The 26,064-nt window shown below is 32.9% G+C and overlaps 2 protein-coding genes across 4 annotated transcripts; one reads left to right on the top strand and one right to left on the bottom strand.

Moving 5' to 3' along the window:
* The first annotated feature begins 3,980 nt into the window (after positions 1-3,980).
* Positions 3,981-6,358, top strand: LOC106114071 (uncharacterized). 2 transcript variants are annotated; one of them, XM_013307149.1, is made up of 4 exons: positions 4,200-4,287; positions 4,752-4,934; positions 5,207-5,340; positions 5,635-6,358. In XM_013307149.1, exons 2-4 carry the CDS (start codon positions 4,843-4,845, stop codon positions 5,805-5,807), a joined length of 399 nt encoding a protein of 132 aa, XP_013162603.1. In that variant the 5' UTR covers positions 4,200-4,287; positions 4,752-4,842; the 3' UTR covers positions 5,808-6,358. The 2 variants fall into 2 exon arrangements, with proteins under 2 accessions (XP_013162602.1, XP_013162603.1); XM_013307148.1 differs by having other exon boundaries at positions 3,981-4,934.
* Positions 6,359-7,726: 1,368 nt separating this feature from the next.
* On the bottom strand, positions 7,727-23,723 carry LOC106114467 (uncharacterized). 2 transcript variants are annotated; one of them, XM_013307698.1, is made up of 5 exons: positions 22,547-23,723; positions 16,755-16,856; positions 13,086-13,307; positions 10,827-10,983; positions 7,727-8,382 (listed from the first exon to the last, which is right to left on the bottom strand). In XM_013307698.1, the coding sequence occupies exons 1-5, from the start codon at positions 23,523-23,525 to the stop codon at positions 8,295-8,297; spliced, it is 1,548 nt and encodes a 515-aa protein (XP_013163152.1). In that variant the 5' UTR covers positions 23,526-23,723; the 3' UTR covers positions 7,727-8,294. The 2 variants fall into 2 exon arrangements, with proteins under 2 accessions (XP_013163152.1, XP_013163154.1); XM_013307700.1 differs by lacking the exon at positions 16,755-16,856.
* Between the last annotated feature and the right edge of the window lie 2,341 nt (positions 23,724-26,064).

Raw genomic sequence — 26,064 nt, 5'->3', positions numbered from 1 at the left:
ACTGTTTTTTTTTGTTTTGTCGTCTACTCAGGCACCATGGTATGCTACTATATTTTACACATACTTAGTTTCCTAGCAACCTTAAGTTCTTTAATTTGAATATAAACTAATAAATCGCAAGGATATTATTCTATAAGTTATATTGTTTATACACATTTAAATTATCTCGCTGCGGTTTTGTGGTTATTACGCATTCTAGGTCTTAGAATCAGTCTTACGCTAACAGTTCTATATGCATTCCTGCGTACATTAAGTTCATAATTCGATAGCTCCTTCATAAATTCTCGGATGATTAAAACGCAATTTTTGAAAGATGAAAAATATTAATACGATTAATTACGACGCAAACATGAACATACGATAGACAAACAAAATCTACACTTATTTCTGTGCGTCCTCTACTCCGTCAATAATAAGTAGGCAAGTCATCTGCTGGCCGTGCAGGAGTCCTGTGCGGATAGGCCCGGTGCGTTCCTTTGCAGATTCCGGGACTCTCACCACTTGCATTTAGTAAGTCCAGTCTCACATAATCCTTTCCCCCAGAAGACAGGTAACTATGTAGAGTTCACCCCCTTCCCGTCAAAAAAAAACAATGCATCTGCAAATGTGGATGTCTATGGGCAGCGGTCGCTTCGTTACTTTATCGAATCAGCGAGGTCAGGCAAAGTGCATTCGCCTTGAATGTACAGAACTAACATTAACTTTCGATAAGTCACGTGGATTGTCGCGCGTCAGTTACAAACAATTCTGCAGTTTGCTATGGAATCACTTCAAAGCGAATGTACTTTGTCTAACAACGCTGGTGGTTGCTTGCTCGTTTGTCTCCTTATAATATAAAAAGTTGTAAATAAAAAATTGTCGTATACGATTATTTAAATGGAGCTATCGAATTACTACTTAATAAGTCTATAATGTAAGTTTCTGTATCGTAGTTACACTTGTATAAGTAAAGTGGGATCTGTAACGCACAGTGGTACAATTTCAGTTTAAAAGCTGACACAAAAGACAACATTTTCATTAATAAAGCTGTCTAGAAAATTATTGTCAACGATAATAACTGCATTCGAGAACGAACGAAGCATAACTCATTCGATTAAAGAGTGAAGCTCACGAATGACTGCGGGTACATTTAATACGAACCAGCAACTACCATTTTAAATAGACACCAGCATCCTTGGTAATATATACAAATGCAGTAACAATTAGGTGTCATATTAATCTGGTTATTTCAACCACTAATGCTGTATTAGTGCCGCTAAAGAAATTATAATCCTATTTTAATTTGACTAATTAGAACGTTAATTGAAGATGTATTTGCCGTGAAGTGTCTGCCGGTACGTTGTAAGAAAAGACCTTAATAAATCATGATAAATTTATTTTGTTACGACATAGTTTGAATAGGGTAAAGTACAATTTAATTTGAGAGTATATTTTTACAAAAATTAATCTGTTCCGTAATACATTTTTTTTATAAAGAGCGTCGGTGGCTCAGGGGTTAAACATTTGACTAATAATCTGCAAGTCCTGGGTTCGAATCCCACCGTGTACCAAAGTGGTTTCAGTTTATATGTACATTTATTCGACGTTTTTCATGGTTCAACCATCGCGATGAAACATGCACGTATCGGAAAAGAAATTTTAAAGATATGTGTGAATTCCCAGGAGTAAACGACGGCGATGCGGCTCGCCATCCGTCACGTTTCGTTTTCCGAAATGGCGAAAAGTGGATAGCGGCGGTTCGTTGGGCCTCGTCTACTGGAGATCAGTGGTCTCTGCCTACCTCACTGGATTACAGGCGTGAGTTGTATTTATTATTTACATTCCTTTAAACACTAGAAACAAATCTAATATTTAGAGATGCTGGTCGATTTTTTTTTAGGAAAAACTTTAAATTGCAAATTTGTGAAAATTGACGTAAGATTTCATTAACAAGGCAAATATTGTACCCGTACATATTTATGGTAATCGAGAAATACCCATGATAGACCTAATTACAAGTTAATTTATGGCCATTAATGGTTAATTTATGATAATTATGGTGATCATTTTAAAGAGGGCTTTATGTGATCATTGAATAAATTAATGACCATATTTAATGTAAGATTAATTGGTTTATAACTCAGTCATATTTTACGACATCAAGTACCATAGTTATTATGTAACTAGCTGTCAACCGCGCCTCCTTCTGCGCCAAAAAAAAATAGTTGCGTATGTGTTCTTCCAGACTATGTTCTACATCCATGCCAAATTTCAGCGAGATCGATTGAGCCGTTCTGAAGAACTTTCTAATCGAAATTCATTCATGCATCAATCTAAACATTAGCATTTATAATATTCATAAATAATTACAAACATTATAATGCTAAATCTAGCCCAGTAATTGCAACTTAGTAAATTTTTTAAACGATGTCAAATGTTATGACAATTTAGTTTGTAATATTATGGCAACAGATGGCGGAACATATTACTAGATCACGATATTGATTTATTTGGTATATTTATCGACTTGCCGATCGCATTTAATTAAAGTTGACTCGCACCAAGACATAACCAGAGTTTCATTGTGACTACTCGATACATCTCCAGTGAGAGGGAGACTTTTTGAGACTGCTTTACAAATGATAATTAGTGAATTTTTAAAATGATAATTTATTAAATAAGATATAGATAATGACAATAATACTAGGTACTTCTTTTTTTTTTTATAAAACAAGTTCTCATAAGACTTATAAGAAGAATTAACTATTTCTTCCTAATCAGTCAATCTGCCAAAATTATGCATACCTTCAAATCAAACTCAATAAAACAATTGAACGCGACCGTAACGTTCACAGTATGTTTTTTTCTTCATTCAAGCTTTTAGCAGCCAAGTCGTCGACACGCGAGCGCATTGTACGTTTAACTAGGTTAAACTTATATGGCCCGGTGAAAAAAAGAAGATAACTAACTATATTACAATAGTTGCTTAGCTCAACCCTACCACTATGCCGATATAAAAAAGTGTCACTAGATCTTTAAACAGTAGCTGTCTGATCATGTCTTGGTTTTTATGTAATTTTGTATGTTTGAATAGATTTTACGTACTTTCGGATATAAACCGCGACAGCAGCGCCTCTCATGTCGGGCCAGATAAGTCAATCTAACTTTTAAGTTTGTACCACGGTCACCACCCGCTGTTAACTTGACATTAACGACTAATAGCACCAATTTAATCGATAACCGATCGTTGACGGCGGTTACTTTTTAAAAATAAAAAAAGCGCGTCAGGTTATATGTAGACAAATAAAATAAGTAATCCGTTCCACGTTGAATAAAGGATAAAAGCTTGACTGGTAGAATATTTTTGTTCTCCTCACGCACTAAGATTTTGTTTTGTAATTTATATCAGACCTTAAAAAGCCTTAGAATCATTGATTTTACCTAAATGTATATTACTATGGCCTAGTCTAGTCACCCTTAACTTAGGGTAGGCTCCGAGCCCCTCGGTGGGGACATATAGTGAGCTGATGATGATGATGATGATACAAAGTTGCATTTATGACACATGGATGGTAATTATACTATGGTCGTCTACTACCAACCCGCTCAAAGATATATTTTAGATCCGACAGAGCTCACCCAAGATAATGTAATTTTCGATTTATCCAAAAAAATAACGATTATAAATTGTACATAGACATCTATTGGGCAAAAGTAACACTTCAAAGTTACTTCGGGGAAATTATTAGTGTGCCTACTACAAGATAGATGGCGCCAGATGAAGCCATCGTACATTTAAACCGAAATCTAAAATTGTGGTCTTTTAATTATTAAATGCAAAAATAGAATAGTTTTTCAGCGTTTTTTCGACTAATAGTCAAAATTAATGGGAGTCATAGATGATTTATATAGTTTTTATTTTTCCATACATAATGGACTTTGGTATGACAACTGACAACGTAACTGTCACTGTCAGACTTGTAAATCATTGTCTGATGGTGTTGTGTCATATTATTTGTTTTTAGTTCTGATATTATTTATTTTATAAATTTTTCTGTTTGTAACTAAACATGTAGTGTATATAGTTAATTAAGACTAATATAAAGTAAACTCGATATTGTGGATTATAAAATGCAGGTCAATAAAATAAAAACAACTTTAAAATTTTTACGATCACCTTCCATGCTGCAAAGTAAATTACGATGTTTACCAACAATACGACACAATTTTACTTCAACCGTGGATGTTATGGATGTATTTACAAATGAATTATTAAAACAAGATAAACCAAAGTCTGACATATGTAGTGTAAGTAATTTATTTTCTGGGAAAGAAATTCGATTGAGTTACTATAGCAAAGACGACAATAATACAAACAATTATGTTGAAATGACAAATGAAGAGATTGACAATAGCTTACTAGACCTTTTATCAAAGAATAAGAACAAACAAGTTGTAGATTTGGTAAAAATGTGTACTAATAATAGGAAATTGATAAGTATGAACACTATAAAGAGATTATTTAGAACTTATAGCATTGCCGGAAAGCCAGACATTATCGTTATTCTCCAACAATACTGCTATAATGTTGATTACGGGCTTTATAAGCGTAATGGGGAATTTTTACATTATTTGGCGAAAGCTCATTGTTTCAAAGGTAATGCAGAAAAAGGTCTTACAATATTATCAAATTGTTACAAGAAATATGAAGGTTTAAGAGGTTTCTATAGAATAATATTTAGAGAATTAATACAAGATACCATTCTAAACAGGTCTGAGGCCTCTTTGGTTATTTTTAAGAAGTATGTCTTAGAATTTAGTAAGAAATGGAATGATGATTATCCACTTGTATGTTTTTGGCATATGTGTTGGTCTAGTACTTGGTTTTCTGATCAAATGCTATCTAATGAGCTATTGGAGACATCTGAAAAATTACAAAATATAGTTAGAGACAAGTAAGTAGTAATATTAGGTTTTTTCCTTAAAATATACTATCCTAATCATTGGTGCATTGCTTATGTGTGAAGGCTATATACTAAGATTGATCCACTCTTCAATAAGAGTCTTTTTAAAAGAGTTTTTGAACTAATTAAACTTTAGTAAAATGTCTGTCCACATATTTTGGTACACATGAGGAAAAACCATAGATTTAAAAGGAAAAAATATACATTTTATTATATAAAAGATATTTGTTATGTTGTTGTGATTGATTTTCTTTTTTTTTCAGGGCAACAATATTTAGTATTAATATTTTAAGGGAGTACAACGAAGATGCTGTGGTGAGCTTAATGCAGTCGCTACTTAAATATAAAATGATGACAGAATATACTAAAGTTTTACAATTGCTTTTTAATTACAAATGTAAGTGAACTGTTCTTACTAATATTATAAATGTGAATGTTTAGATGGTTGGATAAACAGATGATGTTTGTTAAAATTTAACTTTAACCTTAAAAAACAGCTATAGTCAAAACTTGATAAGTGAGAAACCTCTATCAGCGAGAAACTCAGGTAAAATGTAATGTAAGTTTTCTCGCTTATATCGCGGTATCTTGGACTCTCGCCTATCAAGGTACAACTTTAAAAGGATTTAACATTAATTTGGCACATATGTAGCTTGTTAGTTTAATTAAATTATTTCTTTTTAATTTTCAGTGAGAAACCGCGATCTCCGAGGTTGCAGAGAGATAGTCCGGAATTGTGAAGCTCTCGGTATAAAATTACCTTCCGACCAACAAGGAAGATATATAAGAATGCTAATAAATAATGAAATACCGGAAGAAAAATCTATAACAAAACCGACATTGAATTTTAAATTGAAATTTTAGATTTTTTACAACATTTTATTGGAGATGTATTATACTACTAGATGACAGAATTATCAGGACTTAGTTTTTTTTTTAGTATAAAGCAAAGGTTTCTCTCTTACCAAAGTTTCTCGCTTATAGAGGTGGTCCTTCGAGACCGGATTATTCTCGCGTAAAGAGGTTTCTCGCTAAACAAGTCGCAAATACATTGTCAACAAATAAAAACATGTTTTAATACTGGTTTCGAGTATGGAAACTCAATGCCAGGATACAATTCGAACATTTTAGTTATAGGCATTTATAAATGGTCCTTTGATGTAAATTATTTTGTGTTTTAAAGCGATAATCTATTAACACTTGGCTAAGTAGTTACTATGTATGTTATGATGTGAGGTTACGAGTTTATCTCTTATCATAATGACTTAAGTGTTAAAACATTACACGTGTCCGAAGAAACAATTATAGTTCTAATAACTAGATTTCCATTGCCTAAATCAGTATTTACCAAAGTGGGCGAAAACGCCCCCTTGTGGGCGCTGCAGGTCTCAAGTTGCGGGTTATAGTAAAAGTTTCGCTTAGAATTCTCCTTTAATATACATATATAGGTCACAATATTTAATTTAATTTGAAGTTATAGTGGTTTTTAAATATGTGAAAATATGGGGGGCGCTAAAAAAATATTTATTCTCAAAGTGGGCAGTAGACAAAATAAGTTTGGAAACCACTGGCATAAATACATATCAAAAACATGTCCATCTCATTATTAAAAAACTAACCGTGACATTCCGAGATCAAAACCCGTATAAAATTGTTATCTCTGTTTCTCAAAGATAATGACGGTATATTGTTCTCGGAATCTCACGGTTACAAAAGGACGGCTTGGAATTTGACAAGTGAGTTGTATATTTTCCCCTGAGTTTTTTAGAGTACGTTCAGTGGAGTTCTTGTAACTGATAAATACTGTTCATTTTATACAGATATTTCAGAAAGAAAAACCCACAAGAAAGAGATAAAATTAGATGAAATTCATCATATCCCTGTCCTTGTCCCACGCATATAGGGTATGTGCCGGTATGTCCTTCAGACCATTCTATACTCCGTCATTTACTTAAATGTGATTGCGTCCAGGTCAAGTTATATGATTATAAATTACTTAATGCAAATTTCTTTTATATTTATTAAGCTTTTAATAAGAAGAAATGTGTGTTAATAGTATTTTAATCCGTTCCATTAACTAGCAACCTACAGGTTATCGTCGGGGTTAAAAATACAGAAAATATATTTTTAGCGTATTTCTGGAATTAAGTCTACGAGGTTACGGTGGTATTATACATTAAAAAAACTAGGGGTTTGTTTAAATAGTTTATTATTTTAATATTTTTACAATCGGTTAAATTATAACACAAAAATCAACGGTTAAAAACAAATAAGACTTAATTTGGAGTAAGGGATGAACTTTCTTTAAACATAGTTCGAAAACTAATTCAAAAAGAGTTGTATTACATTCAGATATCTAGGAATCACAACCACCTTAAATGATCATACACACAGAACAACACTTAACTGTAATATGGAACATTTTAACTAATATACAATCCACACAAACATATATAACTAACCCTGCGTTCACACTGTCGAAAACATTTACAAAAACATCTTCATCTGTAATAAAAACAGAACACGTTCATAAATGGAAACAAAAAAATCACAATTTATTTTTAAATGTTTTCGCCGTGCGAATGCACCGCAGGAAGAAACCAGTAATTTGCATTCATGTCTTTAATATTTATTATTATTACAATATAAGCCATTGCCCTTTACTTGACTTATGTAGAACTCAGCGGGTCTGGTCCAACTTTGGTTTGCGAGACCAAAATCTCTGTATAAAACATATCGTTGTCCTTGTCATTATCATTGAAAAAACAGAGATAGTATGTTTTAAACGGGGATTTTGGTCTAAGAAACCCACTGAAAGAGTTTATAAACAAATTAAAAACAAACATAACATTTAGCTTAACCCCGAACAAGGCGTTAATGATGCCTATAAGAATAATTTATATAGAACAATTATCATTTTTTCTTAAAATTTACTTCATATGAACACTAGAAATCACAAAATAAGGGCTAAAGTCCCTTTGCTCCGTAAATCGCATACAGCTTTCATGTCGTAAAACTTCTACCTATTATTACAAGAGTCAAGCAAACCACTTGTAGGTCTACCATTTAGTAGTAAGTTGACCGGGGTTAGACAAAGTGCATTCGCTTCGAAGCGACTCCATAGCGAACTTCAAAATTGATAGAACTGAAAATAACTTTCTATAAGTCAGGTGATTATCGCGTCGATTTCATATATTTTTGAATCTCTTTATGGAATCACTTGGAAGCGAATGCACTATGTCTAGCCTCCTGAACATATCCATAGTTAACTTATTACGAAAATGACATACTTTCCACAACTCAGTATAAATGTAATTCAAATAACACAACAAATAATTTCTACAATATCAATTAAAATCGGGTTACTTCGTTTTCCTTTGTCTTGTTTGTTGTAGCTGACATCTCTTTGATTTCTTTTCTTCGTAAACTGAACAACGATCTGTAAATATATAAATAATATTTGTTTATTTATCATTATTAATGAAAAGAAATGGTGTTAGCAAAGAAACGACATATTATATTTTTTATATCGTATGGTGGCAAACGAGCAGGCGGTCAACAGAATACGCCGAAATAGCGAAGCGATCGTTGAATAGAGACGACATTTGCAGAAGCCTGCCCTACCTTTCTACGATGGAGGATTGACTATGGGCGAGCCCCTCAGTAGAGACGTATGTATATAGTGAGCTTTTGAAAGATAGGACACACAAAAAAGGATATATCCCCAGAAAGGGGAGGGAGAGGATTTGCGAAGGAGGGGACGCAGAGTAATCGGTCTACTCCTCCGTCAAATCCATTTCTTCCCATCCTTTCCTTATAACAAAAGTGTGGGAATGGAAAGGGGACAAAAATAAGGCCTCCGGCACGCATCGTATGTTTTATATTTATTACGTTCATTTTAATATCTATTTCAGGATTGGTATGTTAATAATTATAAGTATGCTTAAGATCCCACATGAATTAAAATGGTTAAATTATCACGTTAAAGGTTATCTCCAGTTGTATATAAAATTTATTGACGTAAGTGGAAAACCATGTTATTTTTTAGCAGACCTTATGTGTTAAAATAAATTAAATAATTATTAATTCGTGAATTCACTACTTGAATTATCATTAATATTGACTATAGTTTTTTTATTGATGTTTTTATCATCTAAAAACTAAGAAACTAGTAGTCAGACTTTAAGGAGATGGCATATTTGCGCTAATTCTCAGCTACCAAAAACAAGTAATAAACAAACTAATGTTTACAAAAGAAATAAAAATGCTTGCTTTAATAATCAGGTGCTTCTATTAAATCTATTTGTCGTAATACAGATTATACATTCATTCCTCGTTGTTCCAACTTCATCATAAACTAATAAATTCAGGGAACACGGATCCAATTAGCAAAGGTATTTTACATCTGTACGACAGATGTATAGAGAGATTTTAATAATTTTGTGTACCTATCTATAATCTCCAAAGATATGTGTGAAGTTATAGGCTTTTTCTAAATTCTGGTCTGATGAAGTCGCGGGTGATCGCTAATACATCAATAATATTAAAAGAACATAAAACATTAACTACTTTAAAGATGAAGATTTCCATAGCCAAATTTTTTCTCTAAAAAATCTGAAATAACATACAGTTATGTTTTTCATGTATGTTCCAGCAGTGTAAGCCCAATTTCTGCTATGACTCATTGTATAAAAAAAAATAAACACCAGTCACATAAATCATAACAATTATCAAAGAAAACGACGGTTCAAGGCTTTGATTGTGTTAGAAATCGACAGACATTACTTTGTGTCAATAAAATTAAGGGCAAACTGTTGAACTGACCGCAAGGTCTCTTTTTGCTTTAGTTTCGAAATGCTATTACTGCTCGGCGCAACGATAGTCAACGTGAAAGTATTCGTATTCGGTCATGACATTTGGCTTTTGTATTACCGTTTACACTGCAGAAATATGTATAAAAACATATTGCAGTTTCATTTAAATTCTTAGAAGAAACAAAGATAGTACGAAAACTGTTCCGCCATTATTCTTCAACGGACAAGACCATCAAAGGTTCACAAAATGTCATATTCATTATTATCCATCTAGCTGCACTATAATAGACGTTTTAATTATAGAAAAAACTCTTGATTTTTTGACTCCCCTACCAAAATTCCTTTCAATATCGCCAAATCCGTTAAATTAGTTTTATTCAATAAATCTGACAATAACTTTTAATTCAAATTAAAGCGCGAATTATTCATTCATTATCTGATCACTATATCCAAGTTTTAAAAGCAATTTTCTACACTAAATTAAAATTGAGAGAAAAAAATCTAAAAAAATAAAATAAACTCTATAAAAATTCGATTAATTAAACGGAACCAATTCTGAATTTAAAAAACTGTAATAAACAACTTACATCGAAAGGCAGCAGTTACTTCGCTTACTAACCGTTAGTTTCTGAGACCAAAACCTCTTTATAAAACATCGTCATGTCTGTCAAATCTTATCTTTAACAAAACAGAATTAACAATGTGTTTTAAATGATTTTATCCCATTCGGTGTCGAGACCCTTGGTCCGTCGGGTCCTAGCGTTTTAAGGCTTTTTAAGGAATATCAAAAAAGTTAATCGACATCACAGGGGAACGAAGAGCTGACAGCTACCTCGGACAAAGAATTAGTATAGCTATTCAAAGGGAACGCTGCCAGTATCTTCGGAACTTTTCCTAAAGGGATTTCTTTTAATAATATATTTTAATTAATTATTCGTTTATAATATTTTATTTAATATCATAGATTTAAGACTCTTATTTACTTACTAAAGAAAACCCAGGGTTAGTGAAACCAGTCCGTTTAATTTGCAGTTATAAAAAAATAATAAAAAAAGTTGTTAAAACTTACAAGAATATTCCTATAGCGGGTACTGCCAGCGCTGCACTAATAAGATAAAAGGCTCCGGAGAACGTCGACAGCGTGCTTAGATAAACCTTGCTGTACACGGGCGTGTAGATGACGGGTACCAGAGCTTCCGATATGCTTATTAATGAGCTCGTTTTACCTGAAAATAAACAATAAACGTTAAATATATTAAATATTTATTTATACAAGATATCCAAATCTGACCTTTTTATGTTTTTATAGCCTATTTGGTATTTAAATAACATTTTTATCTCGCATTAAAAATTATTAATTCGCCAAAACGCATAAACATTCAGATGAAGAGATGTTTAATTGTTTAAATTTTTATTTAGTATCAAACGCATTAATCATTCGAGAGTCAAAATCTTTTTAGTCGACTTCAAAAAGAAGGAGGTTATCGATTCATTCGCATTTTTTTAGGTAATAAAATGTTTCTTAGCAATCATTTGAATAATAACATTAAATTCGCTATTGAAATTATGACCGTAACACGTAAAAGTATAAAAAAATCATATCTAAATATTTTTATCCACGGTAATTTTTACGAAATGAAATGCAGCGCTTTATTTAAATTGCGTAGAAATCTTTGTATAATTGTCAATAGATTACTAATTGTGATTGGCTTTGTATATTTAAATTTGCTAAGGTCACGAATATAATAGAACATATTGTTCCAGTCTTCTAACAAACCATATGCATGACATGGAATATTTTAAAATTACTTTATTGCTATGAACATATTTGTTTTACCCACTGAAGTTTTTCAAAGCCGAAGTAATCCTAAACTTGTTTAAGGTGAATTTCCATTGTAAACTGCAAACATTGAAATATATTTGTATTATTATTTCAGGGACAATACACGATGATGTGTGTTGATCAGCTCTGATCCGGCTCAAAAGTTCATATCAGAGAGGCTTGATCTGCGACTCATTAACTAAATTTCCAGCTCACGGTTCAACTTGATCAACGCAATATTGTGTTCATCGTGTGCGAGTCTAATCATCTATATGGGTTCAAATTATGCTGAACTGCGAACCGGTTCACAGATCAGGTTCACACGTGGAAATTGTAAGTTGATCTACAGGTCATGAAATTTAGTTGAGACCCTTGGCTAGACGAGTCTTGACTTACTCGAGTTTATTCTACGTCGGTTGTCAAACTTTATAATATATGCATTATTTTTAATTCCTGGCCATTATTGATAACATAAATAAAATATTTAAATTTATGCACATGTAAATTTTATGCCAAACTTTATATTCCATGAACTTGATATTAACTATCCTATTATTTGATTTTTTTATTTTATTTCAACTATAAGTAGTTAGTAATAACCTTGCACATCTACGTCAGTTATATCCCAAAGTCAATATATATGACAGGAAGATAAATCTGAAGTGTCACTGTCACTTTGTGGCCGTGTCATAGAATCGTCATTGTTCGTCATAATATTTGCGAGTTTATTTACGGAAAATGCTTGGGAACTGATTGTTGCTTGTTATTATCATACTTTGTTTCTTTACATTCCTTATGTAAAGAAACAAAGTTGGCAAATGATTGGCATATTTAACATCATAACACTCAATGTTTCATTCAACATGGAAAGTTAGTTAACTAAATAAATAATGAAAATATGCAAGAATGTCCAATATTAATTATATTGCAATAAAACACTGTTGACATTTCCCTTACAGATATCTAGCAAGTAAGTTTCATTCACTATAAATATGATCTTAATACCTGCTAAATGAGTTTTATTTTCCTACTCACCTAACCTAACCTAACAGAGAAAATTTCTAAATCAGTTAGATTTCAATCATATTTTCTTTCAAAGCTCGAGTAAACAGTAGCAAACTGGTAGATGCCAACAACAACATCTGTTGCAAGAATGAGTCTGCTCGTGCGGTGCAAATCACAGCCACACAACAGGCGGGCATTAAGTGGAAGCAATTTTGGATTTCGTCTGAGGAATTTGCGTGACGGAGGCCTAACTTTAGTCTCCAGAGCCTCTTTCCCGTCCCATCTTTTCCTTATAAAAAAATCGTATTTGAAGGAAAAAGGGGACATATTCTATGCCTGTGCGTCCCCTGTCCGTCAATTAGGTAGGCAACGTATTTATAATTGCGAGTGTCTATGGGCAGCGGTCGTTTAAATATTTCAACGAGTTACAGTGGCTACATGGCCGTATGTCACCATAAAATAAAAAAATCTAGACATACTTGTTAAAATATGTGTACTAACCGACTTCATCCGCTTCCACAAGTTTTGTGGCAAGAGATCTTAGCGAGGTTGCTCCTGCCGAGCTGAACATGTCCAGCACTGGTCCGAGGAAGTATATGGTGCGTGTTGGCGCAAGCGCGTACACCACGCTCGCAGCTACCCTGCTCAGACACGCGAACACTCCGATAGCGCTGTCCTCTATCTCCCACTTCTTGCTGAACAGATACAGCGTGATGAACGAACCTGGAGATAATTAAAAATTAAATTATACCTTAATTTCAATACTGAATATTGCACCTGGTGCAATTTGTAATCAAGTTAGTTAATACATTCAAAATGACGTCCTCATAATGCTATTTTTGGTATATTACAGTATTACACTAATTACCATATTCAGACTTATTAAGCAAACAAGCTGTCGCCAGCGACATAATTAGTAGCCTATGTGTTCTTCGAGACGTTACTCTACATTCATGCCAAATTTTAGCAAGGTCCGTTCAGCCGGTCTGGAAATACCTTCAAACATCCATCTACCTAAACATTCGCATTTATAATATTAGTTATATGAGTACGCCAGTGTAGATTTAGTATGTAGGATAAAACACAAAAGAACGTTTATGTAACCACTTAAAGACTATAAATCTTTTTATAAATATTGGTTTTATTACCTTGAGTTCATTTGCATCAAAATGTTTTGTCGTGAATCATTTACTATTTACAATACGGATATTTATGGTTTTAACAGTAAACACAATATTCTGTTGCACGAATTGGTCGACTTGACTGTTGAAATACCGTAATGGAAGTAATTTCGTGTTTCGTCTGATGATTTCGCGTGACGGAGGCCTAATTTTAGTCATCCTGTCCCTACTGATTTGGCGCAGGAGGATGATATTTCTCTTTCCAATGCGTGCCCTTCTTTTATCGATTATAGGTAGGCAAGGTATCTGCAAATGCGGATGTCTATGGGCTGCGGTCTCTTCACTTATAAAGTCTACGTTAAAGTCTTTACAGATATGAATATACTGTGGAACGACTTAACCGACAGATAAGAAATAAGCGGGATGATAGATTATAAAGTTATTCAGACATAAATAGATTAAATTGAACTATTGGCAAATATAAATAAATACAATGTAAAAACTAACAACAGATTTAGAACAGAATAAACTTGTGAGAATAACAAAGCCAAGGCTGTTTTTTCACACGTGGTTTTATTAAAAACGTGCCTTTAGTCGCATTTATTATCGACAGAAGAAATAGTGAAAGTTTGAACTCCTTATTAACTCACGATAAAAGAATGCTATGAAAAATCGTTCAAATTATTTATTGTTCAGGAAATGTAGGCTATTTAATGTGATTAATACGGAAATAAGAACCTCCTTTACGATGTCGGTTAAAATCGAACCCAATTATTTATCCGTCAGATGAAAACAAGATGATCTTTTTACTCACATCATATCCTGTTACGTTGGATATATAATTGTAATATTATACTTTGTCATACGCTGATAATAAATCAAAAATAATTAATTTATTAAATTGCCATAAATTTTGAAATTCGATGTAAAATTAATGTTGTTTCCGGGACAAAATTAATGTGTTTTAAAATTTATTTTATCACTCAAATGTACTTGAATTTGAAGGATGAATATATTTATTCATACAACTGATTGAATACCACAATTCTCTTTCCACACATGTCAGTTATGGAACATTCGCACGCTGTCATAAATATTTGACAAACAAATAATTATATAGTTAATGTCTCATCTATCGTTTTGTTTATATTTAGTTAACAGCAATTTCTCTGTTGCTGTGACAATCTTATCATTAACAAAGGCGACGTCCATTAATGTTGTTAACATTTAAATGACGTTAAGGAAATTTCACAGTTCATTAGTCAGTTAGTATTAATATAAACAATTTATGAGAAAAACGCAGCGCAAGATGTAAACAAGTTAAATTATGTTTGCTTTTCTTCTTCTTTTTGTTGAGATATTTAAGATTGACATTAGGTTAGGGATAGATGTAGGAAGAAATGGATGAATTACGTGAAGTGGGAGATGATTAAGAAGGAAATGACGAGTCACAAATCAATCAGGAGGACGTAAAACTGGCGAGCCGATCCCCATACCGATCTTAGTCTATACAGGGTTTGCGTGCCAGTTTAACCCTACTAAAAACAGGGAGATAAAGATTGAAATTACTATGATGGCCTTAAAAAGAGTAACAAAAGATGACAAACGAGCAAGCAATTACCTGAAGTTGTCAAAATAACGAAGCAAGCGCTGCACTTATACAGCAGAAATTGCAGATGCGTTGCCTACCATTAATCGATGGAGCACGCAAAGATAGTATACTTCTCCTTTCCCAAGCGTCCCCGTATCCATCAAATTCATTTCCCCTTCCCATCCTTTCCTTATAAAAGGTTGGCCAGGGAAAGGCAACCAAAATTAGTCCTTCGACGCGCACATTCATCAGACGAAACGCGGAATTGCTTCCACTTGACGCCTGCCTTCTGTGTGGTCGTGTGCACCAGGCGAGCCAGTCTATTCGTGCAGCAAATATTGTTGCAGTCGTCTACCACTACCGATATTATATTAGGTGAAACGATTAATTTGTGTATATTGTATTTTTTTTTTAATATAATAAGTATACTTACACTATTTTATATAGTGAACGTTGTGATTGAATTATTATAATTGGGAGTTTCCAATGCTGTAGCACATCTACAGAATAGTGCTATCTCGGTTTTTTACGTGTTTGTCCGAGTCGGTGGTGAATTCCACGGTAAATAAAATCACTATATTTTGACACATAAAATGTCTACTGAGACACATTTTATTTTATGAGACAGGCACTACGATTTATTTCATTGTATTAAAATGTACTATATTGACAATTTCATCGTAAATTATTAATAGACTACATAAATAAATTGCTTATATATTACAATGTTTTGCGGAATGATAAATACATAAAATAGTTATTACATAATATATCGTTATTTACTTCAAATTGAAGCCATCCAGTTCTGTGAGTATTACAATATATTTATGCTCGAGTATTAAGCATTTTTTTATTTCTTTGTCGTATAAAATGTATTTTTATATTTCATTTATACTTTATAAACATGGAAACATTTACTTATATGAATAGTTTTAAATAAATATTGTATATTTGTGGTATACATGAACGATAACTCTGTATTGTAATCCGCTATCAACGACCTTACTGTTAACCGCAAGATTATTTGGCTCTACGAGAGGATTTTGAAAACAATTGCGTTTATTTAAAAAAAAAAGTGTATTCACTTTACAAAAATTATAAAAGAAAAAGTTTTTTTGGAGATCTGATAGCTTAAAACTGTTCATACGATGTGTGATGAGCTATTTCCTTCCGATTCTATCATTCATTCTCTCAAAGCAAACGCTTTTCCTTCATATTAACAACAGATACCACATCGTTAAATAGCATCATTTGAACTGTTAGGAAGAAAATCCGACACTGTGCCGGTGTACTGGCGCAACACTAGCCTTACTAAAATGTCGACGTTTATGTCGCCTCACTAATCATTCTGACTAGACTAGACTTGGTAACGAAAGCGCGGCATTCGCGTCAAAGAATTCTAACCAATAATGTGTAAAAGAACTTATTTTCCATTAAAAAAAAATAAAAAAAACTTACCAACGCTGCCGACAAGTACGGAGTATGTGAGGAACAAGCTGTAGTCGACTTCGGTGAATTTGAACTTGTACCGTGTGAACCAATACGTCATCTGCGCCTCACCTTTATCCCAAATAACACATCTATTAGTCAAGCTTCCGAGCCCGTGAGCGTCGGCAATCTGCAAACATTTCTCTTAATAGGCTCCACTAAACGCATTCGTATCTTCTCTGAGATATACTTGATTATAGCATACTTTTATAAAAGAATACAGTCGTAAAATATAAACATATAATGTGTTCGGATGTAAAAAAAGAAAATGCGAAAGTTTAGATGGATTGATGGTTAGACGGATAGATGTTTGTTAGAAGGTATCTCCGGAACGGCTGAACGGATCTCGCTGAAATTTGACATAGATGTAGAACAGTCTGGAAGAACACATAGGCTACTTATTAATTTTTTTTTTTAATTTCACACGGACCGAGTTGAGGACAAAGTTAGCACAACCTAAAAAAAGATTAGAAATAGTTTATTCATCCAGTTACATTAAAGATGCAACAAAGTTAAAAAGCTATCAAAGTTTACGATAACTCGCTGACCTAAAAATGTAAACTTTCATCCTAACATTTCCAGTTAGATCTAATATATTTTATTAAAGGTCGCTTATACTCTAGCATTTACATTCAAGATATATTTTTACAAGGTACAAGAAAAAAATAACAACCAAATTAATACTACTCATTGAATGAACACGTGCGAAACGCATTTCTAGTTTCTGAGACCAATATTCCTGTTTTAAACATGTAGCTACCTCTGTCTTGTCAAAGATAATAAGAGGGATGACGATGAAAGGAGATTGCATGTAGCTGATATTCGTGTGTTAAGATGGATGTATGGTGTGACAAGAAAAGATAAGTTAAGAATGAGTATGTTAGAGGATGTTTGAAAGTAGCGCATGTGATAGAGAAATTGAACAAGCGGATTAGCGTACACATATAATGCGGAAAGATAATCCTACTAATTCTTCTAATATTACAAATGCGAATGTTTGAACTTATAGATCTACAGAACGGCCACATGCATTTTGCTGAAATTTTGCATAGATGTGGAACACAGTCTGGAAAGACATAGAAGCTACTATTATTGTTTTTTACGGAGTCGTGGGTGACAAGTGATGACATAAATATAGATAGATTGTGTGATAAACACATTGCGTGTGTGTGAGCTGAAACTATAGTGTGTCGTGGAAATCCTCCGTAGAGAAGAGGGCAAACTGATGACGAATATTAAAAGAATCGTTAGTTTTAATTACCTAAAGTCGTTTAGTTCTAAATAAAAGTCAGACAATAACTATAAGATAAGAAAATTGGAACGAACACAATTTATCTATCGTGTCTACCAAATAGCAGAAAATGTTCAATTTGAAGTTCCATACCATTTTAAATTGTAATACTAACATACATTCATTTGTAGTATGAAGTGATAACGAAATGTCAAGGCAAAAAAACGATCCATACCAAAAATATTGTATTGCCGTCAAAACGAAAAAATACATGACAGTAATTTTATTAATAACACGACTAAAGTTTTACAATTTCATATTTTTGACCCTTTCTCAAATTTCCACTTGCAATAACAATTATATAAACTAGCCAACAAGCTGCGAAAGCAGACAATTTATTTATAGAATTTAATAGATTCAAAAATTAGTACAATCGTTGAAAAATTAACTTTTTGTTTGCAACGATAAAGATCGTCGGTGGCTTAGGGTTAAAGCACTTGACTTGCAATCTGCAGGTCCTGGGTTCGAATTCCGCCATATACCAATGTGTTTTTCGATTTACGATTTACATATGTACATTTATCCGGCGTTCTTACGGTGAAGGAAAACATCGTGATGCAACCTGCACATATCTGAGAAGAAATTCAAAGATATATGTGAAGTCAACCAACCCGCACTAGGCCAGCGTGGTTAACTATGGCCTAATCACCCTTAACTTAGGGTAGGCTCCGAGCCCCTCGGTGGGGACGTATAGCTGATGATGTTGCAACGTTGTAACTTATAGGCAGAATTCCCACATTAGTCCTTTCAACTATACTAGTTTATCATTGAACTTTTTTTAATTTATTTTATTCCGGTTTTTATGTAAAAATGTATTTATTACAATAAAAAAGCAATTTATTGATACGCTAAAAATTTATTCTGACAATCAGCAACAAGAAATCTGATTACCTAAACATTTATACTATGTTAATTTTAATCTTTTATACATGTATATTTATCTACATATAAATAAAATGTGAGTGTCTGTATATAATATTAAAAAATATCGTACACGTACTCTTACTGACAACGAAAAAAAATATTTCTAAATTTTATGTGATGTCCGCAAGACCGCGTTTGTTCCGCGTAATCCTCGGAACGGCTTGACGGATTTTGACGGGAATTTAACGGGAAGGTAGCTAATGCACCCTGGAATATTATAGACTTCTTTTTTAATTTAAATTCAACACTGACAAAGTCGTATGCGACCGCTACTATCATTTATAATAAAAGTAATAAATTTCTCTCATCTTATTAGCATTTTGTGTTTTACATAAAAACGGTTTTTATGTTAACTTTGGACATAAACGAACTATTTTAAGTTAATTTTTTTTATTCCGGGTGCCTGGCAACACCATCTAAGGACAGCGAAGTAATATTTAATCAAAGAAAACAGGTATAATAAAATAAAAAGAACTTGAAATTTAAAAAAAATAAAAAAAGTCAAAACGATCCAAGCGAGCCCGAACTCGAAGAGGTTGTGTCGTTTTAGTGTAAAGTTCCTATGGCCACCTTCCAGCTCCATCATCAGATAAGCACAATGTCATCATAATTTTACAACGTCAAAAACTTGTAAAAATACATGGTCCTAAACTGACCGCAATGTCTTTTAGTTAAAAAACATACAAACGAATTGAGAACCTCCCCCTTTCAGAAGTCGGTTAAAAATACAAAGTATTGAGGATTATATTTTATAATTTTAATTAGTGACAATATTTTAATAATTATGTTGTTACTAGCTGTCGTTTAGAACTCCGTTTGCACAGAATTGAAAAAAACTTAATTAGTAGCCTATGTGTTCTTCCAGACTATATTCTACATCTATATGCCAATCACCAAAATCCATGAAGCCGTTCTGATAACTTCTAACATCTATCCATTTGCATTTATAATATTAGTAAGATTTATTGTGTAAAATAAATGTACCAATGGGATTAACGGCGTAAATGTTCAATATCTATTGTTGCAAAATGTAGCGCATCTATCCGTCCGAAACAATGTTGCAAAATGTATTGCACAAATGATTACAGCACGCTGACTTCCATAGCTACTGCTGAGATAAAAACTGATACATTTTAAACAGTATCTCAAAGCTACTACGATTTTAATACTATGTTAATACTTTACTTTTTAAAGATAGCTACTACTATCATGCACAGTAAGTTATACATCTATTAAGAATTGAGCAAAATAAAAAGGCAAAAGTCCGTGACCCACAGACGCCGCACTGAGTCATGGTCATGGTTTCATTCAATGCTCTCTCCTGTCTTTTGCATTAATCTTTCACTTCTTTTCCTACCTACCTATATGCGTAAATTTTATCATAGACTAGGGTAGTGGTTTTCAATATATGGCTTACGAGGAGAGTTAAGAAGCTTCGCGGAGTTTTGACGTGTTTGTATCATTTTAGTAGCCAAAATCAATTGCTCGCAACCTGTTTCATTCCAGATGGCGGAGCAAATCTATACAGTTGAAATTACAATTCAACGTTGTGTGTACATACCAACTAAAGTATACTAAATTAAAAAAGTCACGACTTGTGTTCTTACAGACTATGCTCTACATCTATGCCAAATTTCAGCAAGATTCATTCATCAGTTCTGAAGATACCTTCAAAGAAACATCCATCCCTCCATTCATCAAAACATACGCATTTATAATATTAGCATGATATCCTAAAAAAAGAAACACGCTTACAGGTAATTACAACACCGATCATCATATCGTATGTCGGATAGCCACTGAGTTATTTCTGCTTTATGTTACGTTTAAAAGATACATGTTATATAATTGTCTGACAGAAATTGTTTCGTTTTGATGTAAAGATTTCGTGCAATAGTGTACCTAATTGCTTGGCAGTATATAATCATTTATAATGCACTCATAATGCAAGCATTGTGCCGAAATAATTACGTATACTCCAAGAACAATACAAAAGCGATTGTACATTCAAGCAGTGGAGGTATATTTACAGAGTAATCAATAATTTAATTAGTTTAACGCATTATATTTGTTCCACATAACTCTGATAAGAATTATGGAAGAAAAATAAAGCGATATAGCCAAATAAATTAGTCACTTCGGAACCCGGAAATCTCCCAAAGCGATTAAGCGCTGTTACAAAATGTAACACTCTACTAATATTTACCAGTTACAAAAATCTGTATTATTTTAATAAAACAATTTTAATAAATAAAAACTCTATCGCAGATATGATAATTTTATAAAGACGATTAAAATAATTAAAAGAACGATTTATTGGTCAAATAAAGAGTAAACCAAAAGGTACAAATCGACTTCCTAATTACGGTTATCATTATTCTTAATCGTTAGATTTTACGTCAATTAATGATATTTTAAGTGTGACTAGATTTTTCTAAACAATATATAAATGAAGCAACTCGCGCTTGGTCAGCGTGGCTAGACCCAGTTATTTCTTTTTTTCTTACAGAAAGTCTTCCAAAGGTACCCTACCTTCAGGGAAGAAGAGGTATGTGGGATTTGGTTCACTAAAACCCCACCGGAATCTCAAATGTTTGTATCGGGACCAATGCCTAGTCATCCCTAAAAACACTATCAATGAGTACTAAGTATCAAATCATGGTTCTACAGATGCTTTTTAAAAATGCAAAAATAAAAAAGGGTTTTGACAGAAAGACGGACGGACAACATAGTGATCCTATAATCCGTTTTTTTCCTTTCGAGGTACGGAACCCTAAAATAATCCAATATTTATATTAATGGACCATTAAAATCTGTATTTTATAATATTCCATTTATACGTACAAAATAATGTGTGATGGTTAGTCTAAAATAATTAATTCCATTAAAATAATGACCCTTCTTGTTTATACGAGTTATAGGCACAATTATATTATACTATAAGTTCATTTAAATGGAAACTTTTTGCCAAGATATGGTGAATGAATGCTAACTTGTATTAATCGAATCAATTAGAATATTATAGTTCTAATAATAAATATGATTATGTTTTATGGTAATTAATGGATTTGTTTATTTGTTTACTTAGGTTGTTTGCTAATAAAGATGGTAGTTTTAAAAAAATACGGAAAATAATTTTGATGAACTTAGTAATCAAATTTTAAAAGTATATTCGCTTTTAATAATAGATAATACGTTTTGTATTTGCAGAAATCTTATCCTAATCGATTTTAGAACTGCAATATAGTGAAGTATACTAAACTTTAAAACAGCCGTAAAATGTTCGGTAATCAACAATGTAACTATTTTGTATTGTTATGTAAGTGAACAATTGTGCTATTCGAAAGTTTGCGCGGAGACTGAAAGGAATTTACATTTGATCGTAAAAATTGTAAATAAAACAAAGCGATCCGAGCACATGTTGCAAAGATTTTACGACAATACTGCTGATAAAACCTAACGTAAACAAAACTCTTTATAACTGCGAAAATTATATTAAACTATATTAATTTAAACTTACTTAAAAATGAAGTTGTAAATCACTTACCTAGTACTGGTCCAACGATGAACATATAAGCCAACATGATGAGTATAATTTGAAGCCTCCGTGATCCTTCGCGTTGCCTAAAAGCTACGTTGATGGTCGCACTCAAGTCTTTTATAGAGAACAAAGAGAATATCGTATTTGAATTATCATTATCTATTGACTTTTTCGGTTTCTCTTTCAATCTCAAGACGATGTAAACGAAACCACTTAAATAAAAAAAGCACGCAATTGTAAAAACACCATAGTAGCCGAAACGTTTCGTCATAATACCACTGAGAGCGAGGCCTACTGGCCTCGTGAGAGTCAAAATGGCTGTTATAATTCCTAAACGATAAGTCCGTTCAGAATCAGAAGTCACGTCTGTTATGTAGCTATACACAGCCATCGTCATGGCAACCCGGCCACCGGCCAGCGCTGGAGGCAGGCCCTCGATCAGGGCGGTCTCGTTCAAACCCACTTGGAGGAAAAACGCCAAACTCAACATTAGTCCGAACACAGATACCAGTTTTCCTACAATAGGCAATACCATAAAAGCTTTTCGATTTCCCGTGCGATCGCTCCATGCACCTACGAACAGTGTCATTAATCCTGGAAGTGCCGTCTGTAAGGGAAAGCTCCAGGCGGTCATTCCCGCCACCATGGTCTGAACACTTTTTTCTTGCTCCGTATAATTGTGAGTCCGTCCCTGCATTATACTCGTGCAGGTACGTTCGTCGTATTTTAAATTCACGAGGCATGATTTTTCTAAACACAAATTTTGCACGGCCAACCCTGCGAGTACGCTAGGTAAAACATAACAAATTACATAAGGCTCTACTGTTATTTTCGTTCTGGTATCCCAAGTGTCTTTTATTATTTCCTTTAATCTTCGAGTGAATTTCGATTCATTTTTGGCGACGTCTGTGCAATAGTTTTTCTTGCACTTGCACGATTCCACATTCACGATTTTATCCCCGGGCACTTCGACCCGTAACGTCATTTTGAGTGAGATATCCCACTTTAAAGTTCATTTGTTATAACCGTGTAATAATAAAAAAATATTGCTATGACGTTAATTAATTATAATGCGTATTATTTTTAATTTTTCACTTTGTATCGCGGCAACGGTCGGCCGGTTGCGCGTGCGACTTTAAATTGTCAACGAAGTTAAATACGAGGCGGGTATTATATGCGAATGGCCGGCGAACACTGGCTATCAACATCAGCTGGTCGCCTGCACTTTAATTTGTACTTTATCAAACTATCACGTGGCAGAGCTAAGCACACTTTGCTATAAACAAAACATTAATTAAAACACCATTATTTTAATTAAATCATGCAAAACTCAATAGTATTTATTTTTATTAAAAAAAAGATATTAAAAAAAATACTTAATGGGAAGGTTATGTGTTCTTCCAGATAATATGTTCTATATTTGTACTAAATTTCATCGAGGTCTTTTCAGCTGTTCTGGAGATACCTTCAAACAAACATCCGTCTATCCGTCTAAACATTCGCATTTATAATATTAGTAAGAAGTAAGATAAAATATAATACAAGTTCTATTATTTATATCTTCTATTTACATAAATAAAGCCAATGTTTTTCCGCCAACTTGAGACTTGTCAAAACGTTACAGAGATATTTTATCAACTTTAATAAAAACTTTATTTACAATTTCATTATTTCGATTTTGGTACTACAACGCAAGGTTCAACAAAATGAAGAGGTTATTTTTGAATAAGCTTAACTCCACCCTCATATTAATAATATTAGAATTAAAGATATATAAATTATAAGCATTATTTCCATTAAAGGTAAGCACCGCATCTGCAATTACGGACGTCTATCATTAGCGGTTGCTTCGCCATTTTGGCGAATTAAGTAGCCGCCTGCTCGTTTACCAAAGTTAAATATTTGCGTACAGTTATGTTGCAATTTTTGTACATACTTGAAAATTTAATCAACTCCTAATACCTCACGTACATAACATTATGCGTTCTAATTTTTTCCCAAAATGTCGGTCAAGATAAAAATTGTGCAACAAACTAAATTGTAGCCCATTGACAATATATATTGAATGGGCTCATATTAAAAAGTAATTTTGTGCATCAAGGTTTTTTTATCTAATTCTCGTAGTATATTCAAATTCATAAATATCTCAGTAAATTGTTTTTCTCCGAATTAAATACAATAATGTTGTCGTGACTTTTCATTGCTGAAAAACCTTGGAAAATTCACATTTTCACCAATTTAATTCTATTTGGAAAATTTATCTTTATACAGGTTTTACATCAATAATCACGGTTGCTAGACGTAAGGTTCTAACAAAACGATAAAGTGTGGCTTCAGCCTTATATACAACTAGCTTTTTCCCACGACTTCGTCTGCGCTGAAATAATAAATAAAAAAAAAATGCTTCTAAGTAGCCATGTGTTCATCAAGGGCTATGTTCTACTTTTGTGTAACCATTCTGGAGATACCTTCTAACTAATATCCACTTATCCATCCATTCCATCTAAACTTTTATATTAATAATTATTGTTATACAGCCATAAATACATATTATATTGGTAAGCATCATAAAATTTTCCACTTTAAATGTAAGTTGAAATACCAGTATTTCTGGATTTACTTTGTCTTGTGTACGAAGGGGCTTAAGATATGGTCGCCCATTTCTCGACATTCGACTACAATTTAAAAACAAAGAAATTTTTATTTTTTTATTAAAGAAACAGTGCAGTTGTTTACAGTCGCATATACAGTCGAATCTGACTTGCACATTTTTCTTGCTAATTGAGGTTTCTCTCTATCCCGACTTTCTCGCTTATAGAGTTCGGCCATCAGGATTGAACAATGACTCTCGCTTACCCCACTTCGATTGTATATAGATACTAGTTGTCGCTCGCAACCCCGTCTGCGCGGAATTAAGATAACATAATTATTAGCCAATGTGTTCCTTCCAAACTATGTTCTATATGTATGCCAAATTTCATCGAGACCATTAAGCCGTTCTGTAGATACCTTCAAACATACATACATCTAAAAATTCGCATTTATAATAGCGCTTACTAGCTCTACTGTAGCTCTTTATACCTTTAGTAAATTACATATTAATAACCACTAATCGACGTAGGCATAAAAGAGTTATTAGATTAAATTATTTGAAATAATAATAATTTATATAATGTGCGTTCTTAATTCGTATATATTGTTAACAACGTACTACAATAGAAGTACGTAAACACAATAGTTTCGATTAGTACAGGCTATGTAATTAGTTATTATATATACATTGAACATTATATAGTCAATTTAACACGTCGATTAATTAAACACAAATATTACAATGTTGAACATACGTACAATGTCCATTGCAATGACTATTTACACATTAATTATCTGGTAAATATATAACTGTTTTATATCGAGTTTTCATCGCCGTGACATTTGTTAAAATACATATTTTCAACAACTTTCTTGATTTAGAATGGGCACCTAAATCTCTTGAGATCCTTTTTGTGTTTATACATTTTAGA

The sequence above is a fragment of the Papilio xuthus genome, unplaced genomic scaffold, assembly GCF_000836235.2.
Source record: "Papilio xuthus unplaced genomic scaffold, Pxut_1.1 DF828142.1, whole genome shotgun sequence".
Taxonomy (NCBI): domain Eukaryota; kingdom Metazoa; phylum Arthropoda; class Insecta; order Lepidoptera; family Papilionidae; genus Papilio; species Papilio xuthus.
Note: the sequence above shows the minus strand (reverse complement) of the source record. Positions and strands in the feature narration are given on the sequence as shown.

What these genes read in the sequence shown, in the direction of transcription:
- LOC106114071 (XM_013307148.1), top strand. Translation starts at nt 4,111, where the DNA reads ATGCAGGTCAATAAAATAAAAACAACTTTAAAATTTTTACGATCACCT. An exon ending in CAAAATATAGTTAGAGACAA is followed by an intron (nt 4,935 to 5,206) that starts GTAAGTAGTAAT and finishes TTTTTTTTTCAG; the next exon opens with GGCAACAATATTTAGTATTA. An exon ending in ATTGCTTTTTAATTACAAAT is followed by an intron (nt 5,341 to 5,634) that starts GTAAGTGAACTG and finishes TTTAATTTTCAG; the next exon opens with TGAGAAACCGCGATCTCCGA.
- LOC106114467 (XM_013307698.1), bottom strand. Translation starts at nt 23,525, where the DNA reads ATGACGTTACGGGTCGAAGTGCCCGGGGATAAAATCGTGAATGTGGAA. An exon ending in CGTACTTGTCGGCAGCGTTG is followed by an intron (nt 13,308 to 16,754) that starts GTAAGTTTTTTT and finishes AATTATCTCCAG; the next exon opens with GTTCGTTCATCACGCTGTAT. An exon ending in TGTGGAAGCGGATGAAGTCG is followed by an intron (nt 10,984 to 13,085) that starts GTTAGTACACAT and finishes GTTTATTTTCAG; the next exon opens with GTAAAACGAGCTCATTAATA.